At 43.1% G+C, this 21,066-nt stretch overlaps 1 protein-coding gene across 2 annotated transcripts in view; it reads right to left on the bottom strand.

Annotated features, from left to right (window-relative positions):
• mast3a (microtubule associated serine/threonine kinase 3a) overlaps positions 1-21,066 on the bottom strand; it is a 31,189-nt gene that overhangs the window by 4,235 nt on the left and 5,888 nt on the right. For both annotated transcript variants that reach the window (XM_069684349.1, XM_069684348.1), the window contains 22 exons: positions 18,856-18,944; positions 18,111-18,183; positions 15,805-15,825; positions 15,465-15,543; positions 12,049-12,206; positions 8,656-8,731; positions 8,218-8,427; positions 6,963-7,064; positions 6,128-6,260; positions 5,194-5,279; positions 4,901-4,986; positions 4,398-4,606; positions 4,094-4,232; positions 3,742-3,874; positions 3,479-3,644; positions 3,238-3,339; positions 2,409-2,531; positions 2,084-2,196; positions 1,753-1,934; positions 1,043-1,164; positions 758-946; positions 211-434 (listed from right to left, as the gene is read on the bottom strand). In XM_069684349.1, the coding sequence (XP_069540450.1) occupies positions 211-434; positions 758-946; positions 1,043-1,164; positions 1,753-1,934; positions 2,084-2,196; positions 2,409-2,531; positions 3,238-3,339; positions 3,479-3,644; positions 3,742-3,874; positions 4,094-4,232; positions 4,398-4,606; positions 4,901-4,986; positions 5,194-5,279; positions 6,128-6,260; positions 6,963-7,064; positions 8,218-8,427; positions 8,656-8,731; positions 12,049-12,206; positions 15,465-15,543; positions 15,805-15,825; positions 18,111-18,183; positions 18,856-18,944 (2,815 nt within the window). The remainder of the gene's footprint in view (positions 1-210; positions 435-757; positions 947-1,042; positions 1,165-1,752; positions 1,935-2,083; positions 2,197-2,408; positions 2,532-3,237; positions 3,340-3,478; positions 3,645-3,741; positions 3,875-4,093; positions 4,233-4,397; positions 4,607-4,900; positions 4,987-5,193; positions 5,280-6,127; positions 6,261-6,962; positions 7,065-8,217; positions 8,428-8,655; positions 8,732-12,048; positions 12,207-15,464; positions 15,544-15,804; positions 15,826-18,110; positions 18,184-18,855; positions 18,945-21,066) is intronic.

Here is a 21,066-nt window from a genome sequence, read left to right as displayed (position 1 = left end):
TATTACAACCCATATTTACTCACGCAGTGAATAAAAGCCTGTTATTGAATCTTTGTAATGCTGACTACAGTACATACTGTCATTCTGATATGTTAACATTAAGGCTCTGTTGTTTCAATAAAATCTATATTTAACTGAATGTGCATGTTTTCAAACTACACTCTTAATCTGTTCAATTTTTCACACCAGCAGCTACATGAGGACACATACCCAGACCATGTGGTGAACGGTGTACACGTCACTGTCTCCCATGTAGACTCTGATCGCTCGCAGTGCAAAGCCGAACCTCTTGCCAGAGCTGTGGATGACCACAGGAGGCCGGAGGCAGCTGATGCTGACAGAGAGGTCCCGGCTAGGGGACGAGTCTCTGGACGACGGGTTGGACGACAGGGACAAGGAGGATTTGGGGCTCGTAGGAGGACCTGCTGAGTCATCTGGATCAGAAAATGATGTGAAAAGTAGTCAGATCAGGGTGTTAACAGAGATAATAATATTTACATATAACATCTGTCAGTATTTGGTTATTTCTAACTAGCAGCTACTATTATCATCATCTTGGCCACAGTATTAGTATTTACAGAGTCAGACTGTAGAGGGCACTGTAAACACATGCAAATAAAGACAAGATTACAGAGCTTCCTCTAAAACATATGGCATTCATAATCGTAATTATGGCTGGAATTAGAGCCACTGAGGGTAACTAGGCTACATAACAAATAAAAAACCCATTTGTAGACATTATTCTGATCCTGTGTACCTGGTGTGATGATGAGGGACAGGCCGGAAACAGAGGCAGACTTGGGGACTTTGCCGGCTGGGGATCGGGGTTTCTCTGGGGTCTCCAGCTGGTGGGCGATGCGTCTAGACGCCCCTCTTCTGAAGGACGGCCTGGTGCCAGTGCTGTTGCTCCGGAGCCGGATGCGTCGCAGGTTGGAAACCATCCCGTCTATGACCAGGAAGAACAGAGTTTCAGCCCTGGTGTCCAATAGTTTAAAATTACAAGAGACGAGAAAGTGTAGAGGTTCAGGTTTGTCGCTCTTACCTTCCTCCTCGGCAGAAATGGCGAAGCGAGGCATGATGTCGAGGCTCTGGGTGCTGTTCATCACCAGCGGACTGGCGCTGCGCTCCGACTGAGAGGAGCTAGACGAAGCACGAGGACGCAGACTGTGGAGGAAAACCAGATTTACCCTATTGTGTTTGAATGTCCATACAGGATGTGAAGGTTAATGACCTCTGGTAAGCTCCACCAGCAGTTATTTGGTTACATTCATTTTGAAGGAAAAACATTACTGTGTAGTCACTTTTCATTATTTTCAATCTGCTGATTTCATCTGCTAAATCAATTTCCACACCTTCATCAATAGAGTTCATGTCAGTCTGTGTTTTCATAACAGTTAAATCTATGCATAGGGGGACCAGGAGCCTCTCCTAGCTCGCCGGTAACCCGACACTGCCATTCACACCCAAGAGCAATGTGAAAACCTCCACCTGACCTGCATGTCAGGTTGAATATGTGAGAGCGTACTGAGAAAACCCACACACAGAAACTCTTTATAGAGAAAGGATCAATCCAGCTTAGAGTTACAGTGAACAATCTGAATGAAGAATGATCCACAAGGACTGTTTTCATTTTGAGACAGAAGATTACACTTCCATCTCACACTCATTAAATTTATAGCTAACAAGGCGAGGACGAGCGCCAGCTGTCATTGTCTCCTCTCACAATAACGACATCACTCTGGTTCCTCTCACCTCCCCCTGGGTCCATCTGCCCTCCTGTCTCCACTAGCCAAGTGTTTGTGACCATCGCCAGGGGACAGGACTCCCCTGCCCTCCCATCGTTCCTCCTTCTCCTCGCTGTGGCTTCGGTCGGACGACGACAGGCTCTGGTTGGACGGCGTGGAGGTGGACAGGTGCTCTGTGCTGCTGTACACCTGAAGATTGAGAAGAAAAATGTGTTATACACATGTTTAATTAAGATATCTGGAGGAGTGTTTTCTCAAGATATGCCAATTTTTGATTTATTAACGGCTTAATAATGTTATAGTAGCATGGAATATACTAAGCAGAGAAGTAAGAGTACCTTGCTGAAGCGGTGAGCCACAGACGAGAACTGTCGGAGCTCCAGAGACGACTCATCATCGTTGGTTTCATCATCGTCATCTGAGCCCAGGTGACAGTAGCGCTCTGATCGGGCTGTAGGGAACACAAAGACAGCGTATTAAATATTGAAAAACTCTTGACAAACCACCAGGCATCACTTTCAAACCAGGTCTCTGCACCTGAAAACCATTAACATTATAACAGCCTTTGTCTGAGCATGTGAAGCATATTTATATTGTATGCATGCTAGCTCATCAAAGGCCTTGTGTGTCTCTGTCCATAAATGTAGCTGCTCTGTCACATACTATCAAAGTAGCTGGTGTCGTCCTCGGTCTCCAGCTGAGGGATGAATTCAGCTTTCTGCCTCAGGAGGCCGTTCCAGTCCAGACCCACGAAGAACACGTGCACCTTCACCTCAGTGGTTCCACCTGGAGACGAACACACAAATCAGACATTCATCGTTCATCTTGGGGCTGATTTACAGCTTCCTCTCAGCTGATTAGTGAACAGTGTCTCCCATGATTCCCTTTTATCTCCCCTCATTGTGAGAACAAATTATCATTATTATTATTGAATTTCAATATAGCTTTACTACCACATGCTTGGGCATAGTTAACTCAGTATCCTATGCAGGACCAGAAGAAAATTAAGACCTTTATAAAATATATTGAAGACTTTTCAAACTGAATTGAATACTTTTAAGGCCTTATTTCAAGACCCCACAGGTAGCCTGTTACAATGGCTCTGCCTTACTCCAGACGAAACCTCTTTAACTGTATTGATAAAAGCATTTATAGCATAGAAAGTGTGAGGCTTTTTTTGGGACAATTTCTATCAAATAATAACTAAAAAATGCCGCAAACTGCCAGCACAAAAACAGAAGAGAGCAGCTTGAAATATTTTCGTTAAACAACAGTTAAACGATGGACCAAGTCTCTCCTGTGAATGAGACCCTGTTTCTCAATGAGATTACCCGTCTAAATAAAGGTTTACCATCGCTTTCTAATTAAATCCCCCATGTCATGACTGGCGCATAAACATTTTACACTTAAAGGTGACAAGAAAAATCTGTTCACAGTGCTACGCAACCTGGTAGCCAGAGGACCGTACTGCACAGGGCCCTTTCCAACTAACCTGTTCCCAGGCGATCCAGAGGGCTCTGTCTCAGCAGTCTGGTGATAAGGTCCTGGGCATCAGCTGGCAGAGCGTCCTCCCCGTCTGGCCAGATGATGTCATCTAGACAAAGAAGCACATACCAGTGAAGGAAGTTATATATACACAACAAACTAAAAGTTAAAACTGCGTCCTGAAAGATTCATATGTAGAAAAGATGTTATGACTCAGTAACAAAGCACTGAACTGACAGATCTCTTACCGTTCACCACCTGACCAAACAGCTGCTCTGGTGTGTCTCCAAAGAAAGGCACACAGCCCACTAAGAACTCATAGAGGATGATGCCCATAGCCCACCAGTCGACTGGCTTCCCATAGCCCTGCCTCAGGATCACCTCTGGAGCGATGTACTCCGGAGTACCGCACACCTGTAGAGAGGAAAAGCAGACAAAGAAGTGCGATGTCAGTTGAGGTCACAAACACGACAGACGAGATGAAGAGAAGACGAGATGAGACGAGACAAACCTGCTTGTCGATGAACTCTCTGGTGTCCTTTTCAATATGTCCTTCATACAAGTTGGTGGTCATGTTCATTAGACCGATCTTTGACAGCCCAAAGTCCGTCAGCTTAATGTGTCCCATCGAGGTTATTAACAAACTACAAAAGAAGGAAACACAGACATGATTCTAGTTACATCAAACGCTCAGAACAGAGATCTCAGTCTCAGTGAGGAATATCAAAGGCTGCAGAAAAGCCTGCTCCGACTTCAAAAAGATTACAAGTCTTTTAAGGTGATGGCAAGTCTAGTGATGAAAGCTTAAAAGTAAGAAGTTGCTGCCTGAAATCAGACATAAAAAATGTGAAATGAGGACTCACTTGTCAGGCTTGAGGTCTCTGTGTACGATGCCGTAGTTGTGAAGGTATTCCAAAGCCAGGACTGTCTCTGCAAAGTACATCCGAGCCATGTCCACAGGGAGAGGGCCGATGTTCTTCAGTAGGTTGGCACAGTCCCCACCTTGAAGCACAAACACAGTCAGATGCTGTTTTACTGAAAGCCTGGGACAACATTTAGTGGGTGTCCATTAAATTAAGATTGTGTGCAATATTGTGGCAAATAAGCTGTTTAAAATGAGACATATGATCTTAATATGTATGCATGAACAATTTCATCCACCCTCACCTTCCACATACTCCATGACCATGCAGAGGTGCCTCCGCGTCTCAAACGAGCAGAACATAGAAACCACAAATGGGTTTTCAGCAAAGGTGAGGATGTCTCGCTCCACAAACACCTGCTGGATTTGGTTCCTAAGCATCAGGTTCTGACGGTTGATCTTCTTCATGGCAAAGCGTTGACGGGTCTCCTTGTGGCGCACCAGAAATACAGCCCTGCGGGGTAGGAAAGGGGAGGGAAAAGAGAGGAAAGAATGACAATTAAAAGGACAAGCAGGGGAAGGAGAGCAACAGAGGGCAGTACAGGAAAAGGAAACATACAGATAACTTGCTAGTAAACATTAGTTCAGACTTTAATTATGTTACCCAGACAAATTCTCAGTGTAAACACAAGGATACTACAACAATACGTCCTAATTTAAGTTTCATTTCCGCTTTATTGGGCTCTCTGCGGTGTCCGCAAAGAGCATGAGTCAGCTGAATGCAAACAAAGAAGTCTGTCTTACTCACCCATAGGCGCCGTTGCTAATGAGCTTGATAGTCTCAAAGTCGCTCTCCAGTGGTTTCCTACGAGGAGGGGTGCAGGCTGCCCGGCTCTGAATCACACACGGCCAACAAGCAGAAGGAAAATAACAGGAACTAAGTTGCTGCACTGAATCTGAACGGCATGAATCTTTTTCTTAAGTTTTTTTGTATCAACTGTGCAACTGCCATTGTCCTTTTACACTACAGCACTTACCACTGTTTATTCAGTGTGTTCAAGACTAAAACCTGATTTATAACTGTTTAATGTAAGCTTGTACCTGTATGGGAGTGCCGTCTCCGGTGTCATCAGAGTCCCTGCTGGACGCTCTGTGACTCGGACTCGTCTGCTCCAGCTGGACCATCTCTGTAACGGCAGCAGACACACAGATCAAACTCCATTTAGCTCACTCCACTCGAGCGAGGACACCGAGTGCTTATTCAAGCGTTTACAATGATACCGACTGGCCTAATAAAGTTACAACTGTCACTGTGTCCGAGGCATATTTATAAGCGTTTGTATGAATTTCCCATGTGATTTATTTATGATGTCTCCATTCTGTTAACTAATTAAGTGCTCCAGACTAGATAATATCATTGTGTTAAGCAATACTGAAATATAGCTCTATAGAGGCAGTATGTTTTCATCAAACACACTTAGCATGCGCCTTGGTTTTCATACAATTAAATGTTCTACATCAGTTTTTTGGTGGCCTTCTAAGCCTTTATTTATAGAGAGGACAGTGGATTGTGTTGGAAACAGGGGAAGAGAGAGTGGGGATGACACGCGGCATAGGGCGGAGGGTGGGAGCCAAACCCAGGCCCTCTGCATCGAGGACTGTAGCCTCTGTGTATGGGATGCGCGATTTAGCCTCCGAGCTAAATATCAATCCCTGCAGCAATAAAAGGCATAAAATGGCAGCAGGAAAAGTTCCATTAGGAAGCATTATAGTTTCCCCATGCTATTTAATTTTCACATAGTTTTTCTCAAGCTCATATGTGATTTTATTCTGGTGAAACGGGACATACATTTGACTCAGTGGAATAAAGATGATATTAAGTTCTTACACTGTGATTCCTAATAGTCGAGTTATTGCATAAAGTGAATATTGTACAAATAGATGGTGATAATGCTCTGGCTGTTTACACTAATAATGATTCATGTCCAAAACATTAGAGCACAATTCATCTGAAGTGCCTAAATAGAACGTTTACCTTCTAAGGGGTCCCTGGTGAGGCCGAGCTGGCTGATGATGTATCTGGGAATATCAGTCTTGATGCCCTGGCCCACCTTGGCTTGACCCTCTGCAACCTCCAAACGTTGGTAAAACTCCTCCGGATCAAACTCCTGGAGAAGAGAAAGGGGAGGAGGTGTTTCACTGCATTTTATATATCTTGCAGTGAGACATTTATGAACGCAAAACAATGACTACAAAAACATAACAACAGGGCAGGAGAGCATGAGAAGTATACACAGCCCTCTAAGGAGAAGCTGCAACTACACACAAGGAGACACAAACAAGATTACAGAGTAATGACAGAGTTATTAAGACTAAAATAAGTTTAATCCAGCTTGTGACACTTGAATGGATGAATATACAGACCTACTGTCAATGTTATAGATCTTACATGAACTTCAGTGTAAAACATTGTCCTGTCCATCCAGATAAACTTGCTGTTGGATTATTACGACATGAATCTGTGCTGTTACCACAGCTAAACCTTTCATTACCACACCGTGTAATCAATGTATATGAGTCACCTGTGACATCTGCAGAGACAGATAATGTGTTCTAAGCTGGTAAGCTCCATGTTGATATTGTGTCACTCCTGTACGTATGATTATAACTGGGTCTGCCGGAGCGCTGGTTTAGCTCAGTTGGTGGAGCAGGTGCTCCATGTACAGAGGCTACAGTCCTTGACGTGGTGGCCACAGGTTCGACTCTGATCACTTGGTGCATGCCCTCCCCCACTCTCTCCTCCCCACATTTCTATCTTATGCAATAAAAGCAAAAAAATAATATTAACTGTGTCTGTGAGAGAATCTTACCAGACACTCCAGCAGCCTGGCCGGCCTCGAGATGATGATGAGGATCTTCTTGACCAGTTTGGTGATGATGGTCACCTCCTCGCTCTCTGAGCGCTCATACGCCTGATCAACAAAGGACAAAAGATGATGGATTGATGAAGGATTACGATCATGTGATTTAATCTAATTGGCATGGGCCATGAGGCAGCACAGGTCTGCACTGCACAGGTCTGGCTCAAAGTATTTTTAGCCTCATTTCATCTTCTTTCATTATCTGTTGGTGATTCAATGGATCAGAGCTGGAATTTCAACATCTTGCATCAAGGCTCATTCCTGTTCGCCGTGCCAGATGTATAAATAATAGAAAACTCTTTTGAATGCAATAACATCGAGACTCATTGTTTTATATCTTAGTCTAACATTGCCTTTCCTTGGTCAACAGCAGGAGTGTTTCAGAAGAAGTGAAAGAGTGATGTCAGGTCACTCAGTGTCTAACTTTCAGTTTTATTGTTCTGTCAACACAAGATTCATGTTTGAAACTGTGAATTCATTCTTCAGAAACAACAGGGAATTTAATTCCAGAAACATTTGTGACAGCAGGGACTATTTGCTTAAAATGACCCTTTTTAAAAAATGGAACATTTCCTGGCATGATGAACAATAATTACAGAAATGAGGCTTTAGGGGAAATTACAGAAGAAATAATGTCCGTCTCTGATGTACTGTAGGACAAACCAGGAGAACAGTTACTAGGAGACTGAATAAATACAAGATAGCACAGTACTAACTGTGGCATCATCAGGAAAATAAAATAAGTGGACGCTAAATTATCAAACTTCCTGAGGAGAAGGAGAAAGTCACCCGGGGCCCGAGTCTGCAGAGGACGCTGTAATCTGTTTCGCAGAAGGCAGCATTTGTGGCAGTAAAATTGTTGCTTGACGGGTTACGTAATAAATCATTATATAATCAAACATTTGACCACTGTAGAGATCTATTAAATAATATAAAATGGCTACGCCATTACTGGGCAATGGACTGGAATCAGCACTGAATGAGAACCAATCAAACAGGCAATTTCATCTCAATGTTCCCAGTGATGCTACAGTAAAGCATGCAATGTCCCAGAGGGCAATCTGAGCGGCCCGCAATCAGACATCCTATAATGATGCCTTAGGAGGAACAACTAGTTCCATGACTGAGTAATAATCATAAAGAGGGAACAACCATTTCCAGGAGTCAGATGGAGAAACATGCTGTAAAGATATGAGACGCTCACCTCGTGCAGCAGCTTCTCCAGCTTCTCCTGCAGCTCCACAAAGTACCTGGACGTGACCAGGCCTTTCTGGGACTTGTCCAGACAGTCTCTGGCGAGCTCCACCAGCTGGTGCTGAATGAATCCCAGCACGCCATCAGCCAGGGGTAGAGCAGTGTCTGGGGAGCACTCCGCGATGATGTCGAGCAGCTGACCCTCCATCTGGGCTGTCGCCTGGGAAACAACCAAGATGGAAGACTTCATTTAAACCGGTGACAGCAGAGTTGCATCTTCAGCGTCTTTAAACTTTGTCCCCACAGATAACAGAGGGCAGAGTTTGACTTTGCCAGGAGCGCCTACATCTCTTGTCCTGGTTTCCACTGCACATGTTTTCAGATCTACTTTTGGTAGAGAAAGAAAGACCAGAAAGAAAGAGAAGCGAGAAAAAGGAGCAGGCTATACCTTGGGAAAGCGTTCCTTGTAGACATGATTCATCATGACAATTTCATTGTCAAATGTTCCACAGGTCCGTCCAGGGCTGAGGGAGGAACAGGTAAACGAGAGAAACAGATCAGAGATGCAGCATAACTGTGAAAATGCACAGTTTATATTTCATGTATTCAACATTTTAAATGATAAAACAATTGGAACGTGTTTGCAACTGATGGATGAAAGATTGATTTAAGAATGTAATAAATGTCTTACAGACAACAGACAGACACTGACATACTGAAGCTGTTAAAGAATGGCTCATATAAAAACACATCCTCATAAAACCGCACAGAATAGCAGAATGCACTAACTTATTATGTGTACATTGCAAACGTTTGACTAACAGTGTTTACTGCCAGCCCGGGTCGTAAACACGGCATGTTTGAAAACGACACTGATGCGATTCAGGTCAGGTTCTCGTCTGCAGGATCCATGACCACATCTGTCGTGTGTGCGGGGCTTCAGTTTCGAGAGGGCACATTTAAATCTGTCTGTACTCATTACAAATCAATGTGCTGTCATCACAAGTGTCAGAAATAGCCTCGGAGGGTGCCCCTTTACATCACATACTACAAATAACAACATCAACACATGACATGCGTGCTACTATTTCTGGGTAACTACAACAGTTGCAGCTGCACAGCCGGGGTTTTATTTTAGGTGGACCCACTTGGTCTGTATTTTAGGGCAATTTCAAAATACCTTACACACCCTCATGAGCTATTTTAGAGCCACATAGACACTTGTCAGTCATCTATTTTCATAGTCAATGTGTGCAATGATTCAGAGGGGCTCTAATAACATTAGATTAGTCAGTTGCATTAATTAAACGAGCTACGCACTCGAACAGCAGGTCAAGTGGAGTTTTCTCTCTGATTAAATCATCGAAGGGTTTGTGGATTCTCATGTTCTATAAGGAAACAACTCATCAGGCCTCTGCAGAGTGTTCAAGTATCAGCAAGTGTTGCGATATCTTTATCAATAAAGGACAAATCTTTATTCACAGGGCCTCGACTGTGAGCACTTCCCTTTTAAGCAGTCATATCTAGAAACTATCTAGAACCTCCTCCGTGTATGTGAAACTGGCAGGGACTTGTCACAGAAAAACAACCACATGAATATGTTGTCTACACCCTCTGCAGCACAGTATAAAAGTCTACAGAAACCTCAGACTCGAGCAATTTAGAGGGCTTGTTAAAATGTTTAAATAAGAGCAGCGATACTAAATGGTGAGAAAATGTATTTTCTGGTCCAGCAGATCAATACTGAGCAGCACACAGGCCTTTCTCCAAAGCCACATAAACTAATGATTCCAGCATATTCAAATCCTTCCAGCCAGCTTTTCATCATTTATAATCATACGTGAAAGACTTTATGGAACATTAAAACTCCTTTTGTTGGTTTGAGGCTGAGCAGCAGTTTGTTTCTGTTTACAGCTCTGTTGCTAAGTAGCAACTGATGCTAACTGTAGGGTTTTTGGTGGTTGAAGCTCTGCAAACAGTTCATTTTGGGTCTCATAAAATGATTTAAATCCACGTTTGGGTCTGCAGCTGTGTGCTGGAGGGAGAATATACAACAGATAGGCTGTTTGTCACTGTATGCTTAACCTTATGGAGATGGTAGCTTTTATATGAGCTCCACAGCTAGCAATTTTACATTTTCCACAGTGGAGCAAAAGCAAAGAGGCATCACACTGCAGTCATAGTTAGCTGAGCTCTTGGCTGGGCCAAAGAACTGACAGGTTAGCTAACAGGAAAATTCCTATGGCAAATAACATTCTGTCTCCCTTTCCTTCACATTCATTAATGTTTAAATGTTCAACAGGTTAGCTTAGCGTCGCTAGTTGAACTACGGGCATACATAAGTTATTACAACTAGAAAAGTTAGCTTGACTAACTAGCTAACAAATCCAGCTAACATGGTAAATGCAGATTAGCCAGACTTAAAGCTCCTGTGAGGAGTTTTTTGCTGGTTATGAAACAGACTGAAATGAATTCTGATGCCTTTATATGAGCTACAAAAGCAAACCAGCCCATCAGAGACAAGATTTATTGTTTCTATATAGTTATTTATGCCTGAAACTGCTGGTGTAGGTGTCAGAAGAAGCGATTAACTGTACACTGCCTTTGTTTACATTTTCCAGGGCAAACATTTAAAGTGAGTGATACACATGACTGTCAAAGAAAGCAGGATGAGGTTTTATGTTTAAAACCACCACTTAAGCATGAACAGGACAAAATCAGCAAAGAGATAAGAGGTACGGCTTTGTCCACAGGGGGCGCTAATATCAACACAAACTGAAAGTTCCTCACAGGAGCTTTAAGTCAACTGTGGCCAAATCCCAATCATCCCACTCATGGCTCACGGACTGTGAGGAGCGGTCCCTGTAAGTGTGTGAGCGCAACTGTCAGATCACCAAGTCTGTGAGGGCTCTGATGCAGACCTTTCACCCCCAAATTCTGCAGACTTTCCTTTGGTAGTTTCTCAGAGTTCATAGCCAACTTGGTGACATATACAAACGTGATTGCCCAGCCCCCCACTAAATGTAAACAAATGTTCGCATATTGAAGTAGTATTCAATAAAGTCTGAACAAAACAAACAAAATGTAAACAAAGCAAGCATTGACGGTGAAGGGAAACACAAATACGTTCAATACGTTAATCACTGGGGTGATTATTAATTCCATGTTTATAGAGATGTTTATGTTTTTGAGTTAAATATTGGCGAAGGATTAAAGAGTAACACTTCTATGACTTTAGATTGTTTACTGAAATATGTAAACACTGTGATGCAAGACACACAATTACATGCTGGAGGACGCCTGTTTTTTTCTAATTATTTAATGGCGCATCCTGTTTTCAGACAACTTGTGATGCGATGATAGCGTGTCACTCCTGATCTTTATGCAGTTCCCAAGCCTTCCTCAAAGACTCACACACTGCACGTCATCAAAGTCTGTGAGGGTTCAGTGCTCCGGCTTTAGGGTGGAGACTGGGCCTGTGAGGTTTCGACAAGCTCCTCCATTCCTGTTGTGCATGCATTGTTTGGCACAGTGTCACGCTGCTTATTTTAGACATAGTTACGACAGTATTTCTATATGATATGTTTTTTTTTTTTCATAAAATAGCAACAGTATTGAATGCAGTGTTGGATTGTAGTGCCAGGCCTCATGAGTTTATCTTCATCATTATTAAGAGCTTTATCTTAAAAGTCAGATAAGTTGAAGCTCAACTTTTCCGTTTCCAACTTATCTAATGAGATGATCTCTTTTCATGTCACTGTTACTGAACTGTTGTGTAACAAAAACAAGCAGTCCATATATGGGTGCAGCACATTTCATGTAAAATTCAAGTGAAAGCTACCTGAGACTGCGTGAGCGGAGCCTGACAGGGGGTGAGGCGTGTGCTCCTTCTTCGTCCGCCACGCTCTCTGTGCTCCGGAAATGTTTGAACAGGAAGTGGAGATCATCTTGAGTGGGCTGGAAGGGCAACTGGTGCAATAACTCCTGGGAAGAGGAGGACTGGGAGGGGGGAGCGGAGAGGAGAGAGAGAAAAATGGGGAAATAATTGTTAACAGAGGTTCGTTTACTGGAATATATTATAAATATGTAATAAAAGCAATCCTGGCTTTAAACCAAACTATTCTCTACATTAGCTGCTTATATTTTCACACTTGTATCAATGTCAGATTGAGCTTAAACAGCTTTGATGATATAACATCCTGTGTTAAAAAGGCCGCCGCTCTCTCAGATTCACTCGTTATCCTGTTAATAATCAGAGTCTTAAAGGCTTTCATGTTCCACTATAGATCTGAATTAGGTGTAACACTTAGCGAGGACATGCTGAGAAAGGCTGCAGTAAATTCAAACATCCTAAAATCCCTTTCTAGTGTTCGGCTCTCCTCAATCAGGATTTAGCTTTCCTGCTGCAGCGAGCCTCCAGGCAGCCAGGAACGGCTGTTCTGTTGGCCATGCATGCATTGGTTTTCTCTTTCGGAGCCAAAATGTGCGACACGCAGCCTGGAATTTATGAGAAGTCCCATCTGGCTGGGATCTTGTGTTTAGCAGGAGGAAGAGCAGAGGGAAGAGCGCCTCGTTTGACCGAGGAAGAGCTGAAAAGAAAGGAAAACAGAAAGGCTGAAAGAAACTGAAAATAAGAGAGGAGAGAAAGACACCCCGAGGAGGAAACTAGAGACGTGTCAGAAGAGAGCGAGAGCAGCATAAAGACCTCACTGACAGCGAGCCTGAAAGGGGCATTGTGTGAGGAGGGCTGACCTCACTGTCTCCAAGCCATGTGGTTGGCCGTGCAAAATTACAGCCGTGACAGAGGAGACGGGTATTGTTTTTACAGCCAACTGCAGTTTCAGTTAATGACTTTCAAGACAAAGTTTCAGGATAACCGGCACAGAAACCGCTGACCAATAGCTGATGGTGTTTGACTTTTCCCAAAAGGAAAAGCTGCGTGAGTAAATGTGAAACTCTGTACAGTCCCTACTTATGTGTGACGTCATCCAGGAAAATGAAAGCATGCATCTCAACAAGACCTGCGTTATTTCAGTGATAAGAGTCATTATTCCTGTACTTTCCTCAGTCAAAGGGGGTTAAACTGTGTCAAAGTCATGAGGTAAAATATTAACTGTAAGACTTCAAACTAAGTTACTTAATCACTAAAAAAATCCACATTCTTAGCTGAATTCAGCCAGAATGTTCATGTAAATCTATCCATCTGGACAGTATAATGAATTCCAGGAAAACAAGGGGAAATAAATCTGAGGACTCATTCCTACTTCCTGTTTGCAGTGGAAAGCACGATAAAAGGCTGCCGATGAGAGAGAGATGCATCATCACTGGACGTATCCTGTTGGGAGTGAGTCACTAAAGCACAAACATTCATCTCCCGTCAGCTGTTTGGTATAAATCAGCTGCAGAAAGTATGGTCGACCAGACTGTCGAGAAACAGCGTCGTGATGGTGTGAAGTTCTCACATCTATATTTGAATCAGTCACACAAATAACTGTGAGAAAAGTCGAGCTTAAATGTAAGCTGGAAACAAACAGTTTTATTTTCATTTTATTGTTCTGGTTTTTTTTTCTGAATACTTATTTGATTATTGTTGTTTGACTGTTTTGTTTTTCTTGTATAAGGGTGTCCCCGGGCTGCACGGTGGTGCAGTGGTTAGCGCTGTTGCCTCACAGCTAGAAGGGGTCAATGGGTCAAACCCTGGTTTGGGCAAACCTGAGCGGAGTTTGCATGTTCTCCCTGTGAATGCTTGGGTTATCTCTGGGTACTTCCTCCCACAGCCTAAGACATGCTCGTCAGGTTCATTGGTGACTCGTGAATTGGTGTGAGTGTGAAAGGTTGTCTGTCTCTATGTGTGACTGGCAACCAGTTTAGGGTGTACCCCGCCTTTCGCCAAATGACAGCTGAGATAGTCCCAATCCCCCCGCGACCCTGAACAGGATAACAGCGGTATATGTAATGGATGGATGGAGTCCCCTTTTTATGTTTTGTTTGCCTTTACTTGTTTTGTTGCACTACATGCAAAGTTTTATGTTTCTGCTTGACAACTTAAACAATGTTTGGGTTGTAAAAGCAGTTTGTTTCTTTATGCAGAAAAAGGTGGTGATTTAAATAAAGATTTTCGCAGACTGAAACAGATTTCGCTGCAACAAACAAATCTGTCGTCGCAAAATCATTCACTGTAAAATTCAGTGCAAAACACACACTTTTAATTTAATTTTTTTTCCATCTAAAAAGTGTGCTACATCCTGTATACCAGTATAAAATGCAGAGACAGAGATGTTATTGTGTTACCGTATTTTACCTAGACAATGGCTCCTGTTTACAACATGCCGCAGTGCTGTTTTGTGTTTTCCTCGCTGTTTTAAGAGAGAAAAACTAACTTGATTGTTGCTAACGCTTCGTCACAGACATGCACCGTCATGATCGCTATTGCAGCCGCCACCCTCACAACAATCACCGTTAGCTACAGCACCGGTAGCTAGCAGGATTACAAACTCGACATGGAGAAAACAGATGGTAGGATGTAATTTGTGTGCGTTTTGAATATAAATAAATTGAAATAGTGTTGAAATAACTTGTATACACGTTTTTATTAATAAATAGTGACTGGAAACCTTTTTCCGACTGGTATACCCCCAAAAACAGACTGCGTCTTATATTCCAGTGAGACGGATATTCCAGATTTTACAGTATGTTTTCAAAGTAATTTAGAAGCTGTTATATTTGAGCCTAAATGCAGCATATTACACTTCTCTACAGCCTATTTGATAATGCTGCTAAAAACATATTGCTAATGTAATAAACCTTTGAATCCTTAGGTGACATATCACTTTAGATTTGACACAACAAGCTGAATCTGATTCACTCTACTCAAGATCTTAAATATGTCGTTCTTTATGAGCTGTTGGTCTAAAGGTGTCAGACACACTTCCACAGCTCATCTAAAACACGCTCCAGGTGCAGAACCCGTTTACTCAATCTGTAGAAAGGCTCTACTGTAAATCAACAACCCTTTAAAGGTGGATTTATTGCCCCCGCTGTGTGTAATCTGATGGGATTTACAGTCCACACCATGACTTTACAAGACACCACAGCCCCGTAAACCGATTGATACACTGAGAGTAAGTAACACAAGGAGCTAAATGGTCCCATGACAGTGGTTGAATATCTGATGAAGAAAAGAGACAGATCTCCCTGGCACTGTTTGTGATTGTGAGGACATAAAGACAGTGAGAGAAGCACAGAGAAGGAGCTTACAGATACTGATGAACTGGGTGCATTGGTGCAGTAACCAGACGAGGGAACCGACGCCACAGACCACCGTCGCCCGTCCGCTCTGCAGAAACAAAACAGAGACAGACTGCTCAGTGGAAGCTCCACATCGCAAGCAAAACCTGCACATCCTGTTGACTCACTCACAATCTTCAAAGCACCACGTTTTCACATCTGAAAATGTCATCTTAAAGATTTAAGCATTAACGTGGGATGCTTGAAACTAGAGCTGAATCTGTCTGCATGATATAACACCAGATACAGGGATGACATTTCATCACAGTTCATCATAAAAAGGAGAAACTCCAGACTGTTGTTTTCTTACCTTTCAGTGCGGGCCAGTTGGCTTCACAGATGCAAAAGCAGGAAGATGTTGAAGAAGACAGAGGGAGAGGGGGGCAGGCGGAGACACAAAGTGAGAAGAGAGAAGAAACACTGTTTAATGATACTGACAGATTAAGTCTGGCTGTCAGAGTCACAGCTCTGTTTGTCTGTCACAGCTCGCAGCCAGTGGCAGTCTGCTTCTGCTGCTGCTGCTGCTGCTGCTGAACACCTGCCAAGTTGTTATCATACTGCAGCACTGAGACCCACAGACACTCAGCTCGTGACTCATTTTATACACAAACACCAACAGATATAAACAACTCCTACACTTCAACTGTTAAACACCCACCCTGACCGCGACTACAAACAGACAATCGCAACTTTTATGTCTGAAAATTTTCCACTTCTTCTTCCATCTCCTCTGTTTCCCCTACTTCTCCTTCCAATACGGCACTCTGAGGACGTGGCCCACTTTCCCTCAATGATTCAATCTGTGCTGACAAGGATGGTGGAATGTTTTCCTGTGCCAACCAGCTCTTTGGGACGTGTAGCCAAATCAGGGGTGACACTATGAAATTGGATGGTTCTGATGTGAGAGGACTGAGAGCTCAGGATTAGTCCGGTTTCTTAGACACGTGTGTTGTTTTCTCATTTCATATTTGTGTCATTAGCAGACACTGGGTTGTTGTATTAAGTTCCTGCAAGGCTTAAGGGGATAGAAGGTAAGATTAAAAACAAGGTTTTAAATCGATGTTAGAATCAATGCCTGGGGTGCTGAAGGAAAAGAAAACGATTGTGTGCCAGGCAGTCCTCACACCCTGAGGATATAAAAGAAGCTTTAATGCTTTAGAGGAGCTGCAGGGAAACGATTACACCACACCTTAGCGATGAATCCTTATCAGGTAACATTAAAAAGACTAATTAATTCCTTGTGTGAATGCCAGCTATGGCGATCCGGCTCCTCCTTGTTTACATGACAAAATAAGTACACAAACAGCAGGCTCGTACAGCTTGTGTGAAAAACAAATAAACCTGGTGGAGCTTTGAAAAGTGCAGCCACAGCATCGGTCTCCACCCCGGCAGCTTGAAAAGGTCTCAATAAATTTAGATGAGTCATGCAGGCTCGTGCAGGGAAATTCTATCAGGAGACGTCCCCTCTACATCCTTGAGCTGATGGTGCAATATGCAACACTGCACTGCTACATTAAATGCTAATTCACAGCACATGGTGTTTGACACAGGGAGCATAGACACTTAAAGTGCATGCCGCGAGACGGATGCAGAACATCCTTATACTCCTATCCCACCAAATTGACGCAGGTTTTTCAGACCGTCTGACGTCACAAAGTGTAAACAGTGAAGATGTTACAGTGGTTAGGTCTTTATTGTATCTATTACTCATTCAATCTGTTTATCAAACTAGGCGCATACAAATCTGGAACGATGTTGGAGGGCTGCTCGGACGGAGACGGGCGGAAATTGTAGCTGAGATGACAAAGAGTCGCAGAAGTTACCGATGGAGCATAGCATCGCGCCGAAAAGGGGGCGTAGATTAGCGTATCGACCCGGGTTTTGTGTTCCCATCAATGCTGATCAGATACGAGGCGATCATTACCCGGGTGACCTGAGTCTGAATGCTGATTGTAGCTTTTCCCATTAAGCAAAAAAGCTGGATGTTAGCGGGTGTTTTGACCAGTGGGAAAGCGGCTTTATACCCTTCATACATAACAGTATCTACATCTCCTCCAGAATGAGCCTAAATGTTGCCGTTTTTAACATCTTTACACTTGCAAGTCAAATCTGCACAATAATGCCAGTTCCAGCTACTACACACACAGTTGCGTGATATGTGGGCGAGCTTTGCAATTTTTCCCCCCCATAATCACAGCAGCCCTGAGTAATGAGTGTGTGCACTGACTTGCGACCGTAATTGGCTTGAAAAATGCCAGGACTTGTGTCCAGCTAGTGGCCCTGGGGCCTTTTCAGCTGGTCGGACTTGCTTCTCCGTCGCCTCACTTCTACTACAGGGGCCGAAGGGAACAAGCCAGGGCATGTTCGTTATTCATCTGACTCAGATTCCTCCAGAAAGGTTAATCTAGTTTGTGTTTTTATTGAATTTAGCTCAAAATAAATGTGAAGTGTTGAGCATTGCTTTTGGCTTTTGGTATAGATTTCTACTGCCGTTTATTTTCTCAGGTTTTCAGTTTTCAGTTCACATCGTTGCTTGAAGAAAGATGGCCCCACTCTGAAGTCAATCAGTCTTAAAAACGCTCCAGTTTATGGAAAATAACTTGACTTAATTCTTACCTGCGGGCAAACTGGAAGTTGGCAGAGGTGCTGGCAGAGACATTTCTGGGGCTCTCTGAAGGACTGCTGCCAGCTGAAGGAACAACAAAAACAAGCTTTGAAAATCACTAGATGCTGGAATAAACAGCAAACATTTATATGTGGAATCAGTCCACTGGCTGTCTTCTTCTTTTACATGATCACTCTGAGTATGTTAATCACTGTGAATCATCCTATCCTGGACTAGTTTCACTCCACGCTTCAACCTGAAACTAACAAATCTTTGAAGTACAGTCAAACTCCCACTGAAGTTAACTTGGCCTCCTTTTCAGCAGACTGCTGTTGATCACACCACATTTATTGTGAAAGGGTCACTGAAGGGTTTTCTTCAGTCATCTCCTGAGGGCATCGCACTACCACACCATGAGTCACTTAAAAAAATGGGAGCAGAGAAGGCATGATTCTCAGTATGGCACTGCAGGCAGCTGGATGAAGGAGTGAGCGGCCTAAAGGAAGCTACATGACAAATATAATCATGAGGGGGGGAACTATTTAATGTCTGTGATAATTATAGGCCAATAGCAATGAAAAAGTCCATCAGCAGTGCTGGTCTTGTGACATACAGCACCAACAGTAGGGTTGAGGGCATAAAAACATTTGCCCCATGTGATCATGTCTGTTCTGTACGTAAGGAGCCTCTGGTCTGATTGGCAAACAGCATCGCACACTGTGACGTGCGGACACACAACTTCAAAAATATAAGCACCTGTGGCAAGTGGGAGAGGTGAAAGCGGTCGTGAGAGCGTGGGCGACGGGGTCCCGACCGCCAAACTCCTTCTCTTGTTGTTACGGGAGCTGTGAGAGGAGGCAAACAAACAGACACAGAGAAAATATTTGATTATGCAACACAATTACAAACACAATCACTCAGCACATGTTGATTACAGCGCGTCAGTATCAGGGTAGTAAAATGAAACAGGATCAACCTTTGATACGGCTGATTGTGTTTATAGGTACACATACAGTACATGCATGGCTGCAAACATGTCAACACACAAACACACTCACACTGAATGCTTGTGTTACATTCGGCTATTGTGTCGGCACAAATTAAACATTTTTATCTTCTTATATTTAACAAAATAAAAGCGCTCTGGCTACAGGAGTTACCAAAATAAAGGAAACATACATGAAAAAGGAACACTATCCATTACATAAATGGGAGTATGAACTATGTACTAACTTATGTATTACACTTAACTATTGATGACGATGGCTCCCATGTCTAGAAGTATTTTCATGAGAATATTGGAAACATCTGGAAAGACCACCGGGAGCATCTGATCCTACAGAAACAGCTAAAGCTGGCTGTTATACAACGATGCAGAGAAGTATGTAAACCCAACGACTCCCATGACATAACTGTGCACTGCAGGACATAACATACTGTCCATGCCATTAAAGATTCATTACTATGAATGAACACAATCTTTACCCACACACTGACAACACAAACTGATCTATAGATGAGACAATCAATGATCTGACTTGTTTTCCATCACAGAGCGTTGTTAGCCTCATTTGCAACTCTTTGCTTGACCAGTTTTGTCCAAATTTGGTGTTTTGGTTGTTACTTTTTTTAAATGAATCCCTACTTTGGAGCTCTTTAAGGAAGCGCTTTGCTTTTTAAAAGCCACTTAAATAAACTGGGGACCGGCAGACCGGTTTAAAAGCTGGCAGATACCGAGATGTTTTCCTCTGAGCGCGACTCACCCACATAGCTGCCACTTGTGTAATTATGATGCACTTACTTTAAAGTTCAAATGCTATTTTGCCTCTTCCTGTTTCTTTGAGCATATATGGAGCCCTGAAGCCTGTTTATGCCTGGTCTTCGCTCTATATGTGTGCTAAAGGTATTTAGAATAGGATTAGGGATCCTTTTCAGTTTGTTTTTCCGTTCCCCCACAAAGCTGGATGTAATCCCATCATGCTCTCTGTTTCATCACGGTGAGCTCGATGGCATCTCTCTTTCTCCCTAGCAATGGCCTAAAATAATTGAGGGGCTGCGACGACATTAACAGAGCCTGACGTTTCTGGGTCGGCGCTGAGGCATTTTTCAAGCAGTATATGGCCCCCACACCCAAAAAGCATCAAACTGGCAGAGGCGGCAAAGCAACAGAGAAGAGAGAGCGCCAATACATGTGTGACTTTGGCTTCGACAGCACCGCAACAACAGAACAAACTCTGCAAGTGTGCACCCTTTTATTCTTATCAGGAAATAAACAAACACTTCTTTTCACACCACACAGCCTGGACAGAAATTGGCATGAAAGCATCACTGTATCACACCATGACCACGAGAGAGCTTTATCACCAGCTGGCAGTGATAAGGCTACTCATATTTGGGACCAACAATAGTGGTTTGTAGGGACCTTGCAGGGCGGGCAGCCATTTAGCATGATGAATGTAGGCCAGTGAGATGCAGGCCTGCATGTTTCACATGTCTGCTGCTGCTGATGGCGAAGGGCTGCTTTTATTCCCTTAGCATGACTGATGCATTTTTCCAAGCTTTGTGGAAAAATTAGATAGTTTGATACCACAGTGAATGTCATAAGAAGCCTGGTAGTAGTAAGGAGTCGTAGTTTTATTTGAAAGAAAATTTTACATCAAAATAAATATGGCATTTGTACATGACCTAAGTTTAAGTAGTTTTCTTCTATTGCCCAGTGAATGTGTACAAAGCACTGTATTATGTTATTCCTGCATCAACAGTAGGCATGATATCAATTCCACTACAGGGAAGACTTGATGTCCTCTGCAATTAGGTGGAAGAAAACATGTGCCTAATATGTATCATAATCAGTAATCAGCAAAAAGGGTGGGAAAATATCGGCATACCGGATATCTGCAACAAATCCAATATCGTGCATACCCAGTAAAGACTACAGCATATTAAATACATTTAAGAAGAGAGGAC

Source organism: Semicossyphus pulcher, unplaced genomic scaffold (genome assembly GCF_022749685.1).
Source record: "Semicossyphus pulcher isolate SPU_LCO1_2020_fin unplaced genomic scaffold, fSemPul1.0.p SCAF_7, whole genome shotgun sequence".
Lineage (NCBI taxonomy): Eukaryota > Metazoa > Chordata > Actinopteri > Labriformes > Labridae > Semicossyphus > Semicossyphus pulcher.
The sequence above is the reverse complement of the archived record's forward strand: the minus strand, read 5'-3'. Positions and strand labels throughout refer to the sequence as shown.